The sequence below is a fragment of the Streptopelia decaocto genome, assembly GCF_964273445.1.
Source record: "Streptopelia decaocto genome assembly, chromosome: 22".
NCBI classification, from domain to species: Eukaryota; Metazoa; Chordata; class Aves; order Columbiformes; family Columbidae; genus Streptopelia; species Streptopelia decaocto.
In genome coordinates this window covers 2,601,414-2,609,614 of record NC_138677.1, presented here as the reverse complement: position 1 = coordinate 2,609,614, position 8,201 = coordinate 2,601,414, and the positions used below count along the sequence as shown (strand labels likewise).

General features: G+C 64.1%; 1 protein-coding gene across 2 annotated transcripts; it reads right to left on the bottom strand.

Moving 5' to 3' along the window:
* Positions 1-281: 281 nt before the first annotated feature.
* ACBD4 (acyl-CoA binding domain containing 4) lies at positions 282-7,780 on the bottom strand. 2 transcript variants are annotated; one of them, XM_082070849.1, is made up of 10 exons: positions 7,635-7,780; positions 7,427-7,547; positions 7,233-7,317; positions 7,041-7,161; positions 4,549-4,659; positions 3,620-3,726; positions 2,789-2,939; positions 1,567-1,736; positions 1,101-1,145; positions 282-748 (listed from the first exon to the last, which is right to left on the bottom strand). In XM_082070849.1, the coding sequence occupies exons 1-10, from the start codon at positions 7,702-7,704 to the stop codon at positions 638-640; spliced, it is 1,092 nt and encodes a 363-aa protein (XP_081926975.1). In that variant the 5' UTR covers positions 7,705-7,780; the 3' UTR covers positions 282-637. The 2 variants fall into 2 exon arrangements, with proteins under 2 accessions (XP_081926975.1, XP_081926976.1); XM_082070850.1 differs by having other exon boundaries at positions 7,660-7,780.
* Between the last annotated feature and the right edge of the window lie 421 nt (positions 7,781-8,201).

Here is an 8,201-nt window from a genome sequence, read left to right as displayed (position 1 = left end):
CGGCCAGGTCACCCGAAGCAGGACGGGGTGCTGGCAGCGGCTCGTGGCACCCGAGCCTTCCTGCCCGATCCTGCCCGCACCGGGTGCCGCCAGCTGCCCCCCCACAGTGGCACTGCCACCCGTGTCACCGGCACCCTGCGGATGGGCACACTGGGGACCTGGCAGGGCCAGGCGGCTGCCACCGTGTCCATCCGTGTCCCAGCGGGGTGGCCAGGCCGGAGCGCGGTGGCCGCGGTGACACCGCTGTCCCCTCCCCGCAGCAGGGCACGCCGGGCTGGGCTGCAAAGGCGACTTTAATTCAGGCAGGTTCAGATGTTCAAGCGCTTGATGCACCCGGTCTGTGGGGACAGGGGCAGTGACAGTGTCCCCGTGGTGTCCCCCTGTGCGCAGCAGCGAGGGGATCCCCCCGGATCCCATTTGGGGCGCGGTGACGATCCACCCCCCACGGGCGGCCGGTCCCTTCACCATCCTGGCGAGACCCTGAGCGTGACGGTGACAATCGGTGCGCGGTGGCTGCCCCTTTGGTGGAGCTGGGGTCCCAGCTGGGTGAGGTGACACCCCTGTTGATCCCGTGGACGCTTCCCCAGCTCGTGACAAGCAGGATGGGGAAAGAGCGGTGGCAGCGGGGACACGGCGGTCACCTCTTCCTGCCCTGCCAGCGGCGCAGCAGCCACTGGGTGACGAAAGGCCAAGTGAGGAGGAAGAGGAGGGTGCGTGGGGAGACGGCCAAGGGCCACGGGGATGTTTCCTGGTGAGAGGACAGAGAAAGGTGGATTGGAGAGGGGGACAAAGATGCCACCAGTGCCACCAAACATCCCCTCAGCCCTTTGCAGAGAGGGAAGTGACAGCAGGCGCTATCACAGCCCAACAGTCCTTGTCATTGTCACATCTACCATCCCACGGAGAGCTTGTGTCAACATGGTTGTCCCCAGTGCCTGGACACTGGGGATGTGTCCCCAGGGATGTCACCTGCTCCCCAACTGAGGGGCTGGATCTGTCTCCTGCACTGTGTCTGCAGGTCCCTGTGGGACAGCCAAACCCCTGGGCAGGCAGTGGGGGTGACAGGGCTGGCACCAGTGTCACCCCCACCCCCAGCTCACCTGCAGAGCATGTGGCTGGCCTGGGTCGGTCCCAGCGGTGTCCCCCTGCAAGACAAGAGAGGTTTGGGGTACAGGCTGTGCTGGGCACCCCCTCCCAGCCCCCACAGCCCCAGAGAGGGACGGAAGGGGCAGGAACAAGCCCACGTGGGGCTCCTGACGGGGATCTGGGTGGTGCAGCCGAGCTGGGACACGGGGGCCATGGGGATGGTGAGGGCAGCAGATCCCTGCCCGCACCCCAACTGCCTGCAGATCAGAGCAGCACCCACCTCTGCCCTGCCAGGACATGTCACTGAACCCCGCAGTCCCTCCACACCTGGGCCACCCCAGGCTGCCTCTCTGCAGGGCCGGGAGCCAAGCCCCGCGGCCTGGCCTGCCCCGGCATGGGCACGTGGCAGCTCCCAGCCCTGCCAGCCCCACGGCAGCTCCCGGTGCAGCACAGCGCGTACCCGCGCGGCACAGCGCGTACCTGCGCGGCAGTGAGCGTCTCCAGCTCGCTCAGACGCTCCAGCACTCGCCGCATGTCGTCCTGCAGTGCCCGGACGGTGCTGGCCACATGGGCCTCCAGCTCCGGCGGCAGCTCCAGGGACAGCTCGGGGACACTCCCGGCGTCCTGCTCCCCCCCAGCGAGGCCCGGATCTGTGGGGTGCAAAGATGGGTGACGCTGAGGTGGGGGGGCAGGCAGCGCGTATGGCAGCGCTGCCCGTGCAGCTCGGGCTCCCCAAGGACCCCCGGCACTGGCACAGCCCCATGTGCTGTCACCAAACCTCTGTGCATTGTCACCAAACAGCCAGCGCTGGATCTCAATGGTGGCTGCCCACACGCTGCCAGCTCCAGGCAGAGCCAGGAGCTGCCAGCCCACCCCAGCACGTTAACCCCCACCAGCCACCACTGGGCCTGTCCCCAGGGACACAGGCCACCACGTCACCCCAGTGCAGTGGTGGTGGCAGTGGGTGACCTCTGACTCGCTGATGCAGGGGGTGCAGTGGTGCATGTGTGTCACCCGACTTCACCTGGCAAAGATGGGACACTGAAGGCCACACACCAGCCTGGCAAAGCCCCAGCTGACCCGTGACATGAGCCGGGACTCACTGCCCATCCCCTGTGCTGACACTTCCGGGGACAGCCCAGCCCTGGGACAGCCCAGCCCTGGGACAGCCCAGCCTTGGGGACAGCCCAGCCCAGCTCCATCAGCCTCGTCACACCTGGACTCCCAAGGTCAAGCAGCCAGGAGGGTCCCCAAACGCCGGCAGCAGTGATGGGTGACATTAAGCGAGCGGTACCACAGGAGCAGGATGTCCCTGTGCCCGGTGTCACCCCCTGTCCCCAGACCCATCCAAAGGCACCGGGCAGACGCTGGCAGCCGGACTGTGGCAGGAGCTGGGTACAGGCAGCAGAGCCCCACATCCCCTGCTTGGCAATTAAAAATTTAGCTAATTTAGCACCGTTGTGAGAAAACGGCAACCCTGGAGAGGTAATTTCACCGAACAGCTTGGGGACCAAGTGACAAAGAGAGGTGCACTCAGGACTTCTTGTGGCTACAGAACAACCCACCCTGGGTGCCAGAGCCAAGCGCTGTTGCCCATTGTGGGGCGCAGCCCTTGGCCCCCCACTCAGCCCCGTACAAACCCCCACTGTCTGGGAGGTCAGGGGAGCAGCGGGAGGTCAGGGGAGCCCAGCGCTGCACCCACCTCTCTGGGAGCCACGGGCTGCAGGGCCAGTGCTGCTCCTGCCCGCGCGTCTTCTGCCTTCGCCCCGCTCGCCCTGCCCAGCACCGCGGGGCACCGGGGGCTCAGGCCCGGCTGTGACACTGGTTGGGGACAGACCCAGCGGCTGCCCAGCCTGCGTGGGGGGAGAGAAGCACCCTCAGACCCCCCCTGCCCTCCCCGGGTGTCTCTGCTCCTGCCCTGCAGCAGCATTTTTAGTGGCGGAGGGCGCATGGGGCTGAGCAAAACCAAATCCCATCGGTAACACCATAAGTGTCTGGTGTGGGAAGCAACAGAACTTCAGGACCCCAAGGGGACATGAGGTGCCCAGGCTGGGGCAAAAAGGCTCCGGGGAGTGGCCGGGTGGCCCCTGCCTGCCCCCGGGTCTGCTGGGCCTCCCCAGTGTCAAACGGTGCCAGTGCCAGCCCGGCTGCACCGTGGCAGGGAGCAGAGCCAGGGCAGGGCTGTGAGAGCGGCTACTGCCCGTGGGGGGCTACTGGCCCCAGTCCCGGCACCCACCAGTGCCCCACAGAGCCTCACCACAGCAACGAAGGGCTGCGGGTGGTGCTGGGGCGCACCAGAGGCTCCCCAGGTGATGGAGACCAGGTTCTGCGGGGACACAAAGCACAGAAGGTGCAACTGGGTGGCCCTGTAGGTTTTGGGAGTCTCGCTAGGTGCCCGGGATGGCAGTGCCGCAGTGTTGTGGCAGTGCCGCGGTGCTGTGGCAGTGCTGCGGTGCTGTGGCAGTGCCGCAGTGATGCACAGAGCCGGAGGAGCTGACAACACGGAGGGATCTGCTTCCCAGCCCTCCGTTACCTGCTCTGGCTCCATCTGCTCCAGGGAATCACAGTACACGTCCCCCTCGGAGTCGCTGGTCACCTGGTGACCCTGGTGCACCTCGGCGGCAGGAGCCAGCCCGCCTCCTGCAAGGGAAGCACACGGCTGAGCCGTGGGCAGCGCCGGCGTGGCAGGGAAGCATTGTGGCCGTGTTCGCAGGGCGGCAGAAGCTCAGCACAGCTGCAAGGCAACAGGTTGGCGAGTGGGCAGGAAGGCGTTGGCATGCACAAGGTGAGGCAGGAGAAGGAAACTGAGGCACAGAGGGGGAAGGAACCGGCTCCGTTACCATGACCCAGGTTATTGCCGTCAATCCAAGGACCAAATTCCCCCTTGTCCTGCCCGCAGTGCCAGGCACACCCTGACACGGTGCCATTTTAGGGGGTTTCCTCTACCCACACGTGGCTCCCACCTGGGGATTGGGCTACCATGGTGGCCAGCAAAACCCCAGCATGGCAGGTACCGTTCATACAACACAAAACAAGACCAAGGTGTCCGTCGCGGCACAGGGCAGGAGAGCCGGGGCTCAGCACTGCGGCTCCTGGTGCCGCAGAAGGGACTTGAGCGAGATGGGACACCCTGTGGAACACAAACCTTCTAGGGCGATGTTTTCCCAGTCCCCAGGGAAACCCCCTCACCTTCCTGTTGCCGTTTGGCTGAATCAGGGCCCTTTGCACAGGTAAGAGCAACGCAGAGTCAAACCACCACACCAGGGGTTACCCCAGCGCCAAGAGCTGGACCCACGGAAAGCTCTGGCTCGCTGTTGCTCCGCTGACACCACAGACATCAGCGGGCTTGGATCCACCATGCCTGAAGCCCACAGCTCTGTGTGCGGCACAGCGCCCACCCCTGGTGCCGGTGCCTCCTCCGCGGGGTCTCTACCAGGTGCCGGCCACACCAGGGAGACCAACCTGGCGCGTGCTGCCCATCCTGCTCCACGGACACAGCATCTTCAGGGTGCTCCAGAGCCGGGCTGCTCGCTGGCTCGTCCTGCCCGGGCTCGGCCGTCGGCTCCCGGCTGCCTGCACGGAGAAAAGGGCAGAGAATTAAAGGGTTGCGAGGAATCCTCGCAGTGCCACTCTCTGTGGGCTGGGCGCAGCGCTGTTCCTCTGCCAGTGCAGCTTGGGGACAGGGATGTGGGGCCACCCTCCTGCCAGCAGCGCCTGGATGTGAGAGGGAGAAGGATTGTCGTTGTTTCCAGGAATTAACGTGAACTCAACCACTCTGCAGGATCTACCCCAAGCAGAGCGCCACACTCACCCAGGGGGTGTCCCCAAGCCCCCGTGGCAGCAGACAGAGGGATGAGCATTCGCCCAAAGCTTGGGTGAGAGCCACTGTCCCCTGGCAGGGCACAGGGCGCACCCATGCTAACAAACAACCAAACGCAAGAAGCTGGGGAGAGCTGCGAGGGCTCTCAGCAGGCAGCAGCACCCTGAGGGGGCCCGGAGTCTCCCTGGGGATCCAGCCCCCGCCACCGCACCACAGAAACCACGGGGTTAAACACAGACACGTTCCCCTGGGACTTTGCTCCCTGCTCCTGGCCAGGCAGGTATGTGGCAACACGGCCCTGCCTGCACATCTCCACCCTGGGACCCCCCCAGAGCCTGGCCTACGTGACTGAACGCCCCGGGGTGGGGGAGACAAGGGCAGCCCCCACCTCACAGAGGAGTTTGCACCAGGGCTGCTCTGCTCAGGGATTGTCACCGTCCCCAAACCTCTCTGGAGACTGTGTGCTGTGATCTCTGGGCCTGCCCCACAGGGTGGGTGGCACAGGCAGGGTCTTGTCACCTCACATGTCACCACCTGGCTCCACCACCGGCCCCCCCGTGCCCACCAGGCTGGCAGAGCAGCATCGAGCCAGACTTAAGGACTTAACTGTCAGTTCCTTCTTAATTCAGAGCCTTGGCCTGGGAGTACAAGACGCTGGTGAAATCTCTGCTGACTGGAGACCCACTGGGATGCCAAACCAGTCACGATTCGGGTTCCAAGTGGCACTTCACAACGTGTTGACTTTGTAAATAAATGAAACCAAACCTGCCTGAGCTCCCCCAGCACAGCACCTCTGTCCTCCAAAAGCTCTATGGCTTCCAAGGGCCCCGTGCCTGCTGCACTTGGCCACAGCATCTAAATTCCCCGTTTCCTCTGAATTATCAGTGACAAAAGCTGCAATCGCACAAAATCTGAGGGCAGGTTTGAGAACCTTTAAAACAAATGACTCAACAACTGCAGAAGTTCGGTGGTTTAAACCACCGTTTCAGGCACCTCGGGCTCATTCGCTCTGCAGACACTACCAGGTTTAGATTTAAGTGACAGTGTCATTTATAAGTGACAGTAGTGCAGGGTGGCACTCCCAAGCTGGTAATGACCAGGAGTTTAGAGCCAACTTTTATGTTCCAAAAAAAAATTAAATCTATTTGCCTTTTAAAGGGATTCAGCATCAAAACAGAGAACAAAAGCGCCCGGGGACCATGTGAAGGTGCAGCCACCCTGAGGCCAAGCTACACAGGCCACATGTTTTCAGCATCCTGGTTGGAAGCACAGGGTGACAGTAGCTGTCAGACACAGGACAGATGTCTAGGGAGAAGCAGGGAGCGAGTGTACTTGTCAGCGCTCTTCCGACATTCGCAAAGCACCCACAGTTTACAAACACACCCAGAAAGCTTGTCTGGTGCTGAGCTAATCTACCAGAGACGTGGCACAGCCAGATGTGCAGCAGGCAGGTTCGCTCTGCAGTAGCCAACACCTTTCTGAACAACCACGTCCAGACCCTTGGACACTTGTCACAAGTCAGAAGCACCAAGGACAGCCTTGCTCCAGGGGTGAGACAGGTCCCCAGCCACCCCTCAGCACAAGGGCAGCAGCCACAGGCACCGAATAAGCTGGGAAGAACTCAGGCCTGTCCCATTAATTCTGTTTTCAAGCCCAGTTTCTCCACGTCCGCTCCGCTGCAAAAACTGGCTGGCCTATCCCGATGTTTACATCAGATGACCCACAGTCCCTGCCCGGAGATGGGCCAGCGCCAGGAGAAAGTGCAGCCTCCCCGCCATGGCACCTGCTCTACCACGTAGTTTGGAAGCCGTTTGGAAGCCAAATCTCAAGTTCTTGCCTCAAAGTTTTGCGGGGAAGCCCAGAAACCTGTGTCACTTGAAGAGACACTTGTCTGCTGGTGCCCAAACAGGCACCACAGCGGTGGCTGTGCCATGGCGGGGGAGGCAGATGGGATGTGGTGCGTCTGTCTGTGCCAGTTCCCTCTAAGGGAGCAGAAGGATGCACCCTAGGGAAGCGCAGAGCCCAGAGCAGACGGAGAAGAGAACAGGGAACAGTGATGTCCCAGGAGAGAAGAGCGTGGCGGGCAGGCGAGCGATGCGCTGGGCACAAGCGGGGCGCAGAGGCTCCCACTCACCCCCTTTCCTCTTGAAGAACGCCTCGGGGGGCCGGGGCATGTCGTGGATCACCTCGTAGAGCGGCTCGAAGTACTTGAACATCTCCTCCGTCGTCTCGTCCATGGGCACCGTGTCAATGATCTGGGGGAGGGCACATGCAGCTCAAAACCGGGGTCACCGAGCGCCCCGCCCGCTTCCCCTCTCCCCGCTACCTTCTGGGCCACCTTCTTCATCTCGGCCACGTACGCAGCCATCGCCTCCTCCTTGGACATCCTGCCCAGGCTGTGCCAGGCGTCCCTGCGGTGACAGCGGCCGTGGGGCGGGGGTGACCCGGGGTGACCCGGGGGTGACCCGTGGATGACCCGGGCCCCAGCTGGGACAACCCGCCACCCCCCGCAGGCCTTACCACTTGTAGCGGCCGATGGGGTCCCAGAAGCCGGGCCTGGGGCCCTGGCAGCGCCCCGCTGTCGCCTGCTTGTAGTAGCTGTAGAAACGCAGCATCTCCTCATAGGACGGCCGGTACGAACCTGCGGCAGACGCGGCCTCAGCGGAGCGGGGAGCGGGGCCGGGGCCGCCGCCGCCGCCACAGCTCCCCGGCCCCGTTCCCTACTCACCGCTCCGGGGCAGCCCCTGGATCACCTGGACGGCGGCGCGGAACTGCGCCCCAGACTCCGGCTCGTCCATGGCGCCGGCCCCGACACCGGCACCGAGACCGGCCCCGACACCGGCCCCGCTGCGCGTCCCTCTCCGTGAGGGGAGAGCGCGGGGACCAATCAGCGTCCGCCTTCCATCGGCCCCTCCGCCCCGCACCCAATCAGCGCGTCGCTTCCGAAACGGGCCGCGCTGCCCCTTTCCCGCCCCTTCGCTCCCCGCAGCCAGTGGCGCGCGCCCCCTGCTGGCTGGATGGAGAGTTCGCACCGCGGCGCCCCCCTGTGGATCGATGGAGGGACTGCAGCGCGGCGGGGACACGGCACGGGGCGGAGCGACGGGACCGCGACCTGTGCACCGGGAGAGTGCACCGGGACGGCGACCTGTGCACCGGGAGAGTGACCTGTGCACCGGGAGAGTGCACCGGGACGGCGACCTGTGCACCGGCAGAATGCACTGGAAGAGTGACCTGTGCACCGGGACGGCGACCTGTGCACCGGGAGAATGCACCGGGACAGCGACCTGTGCACCGG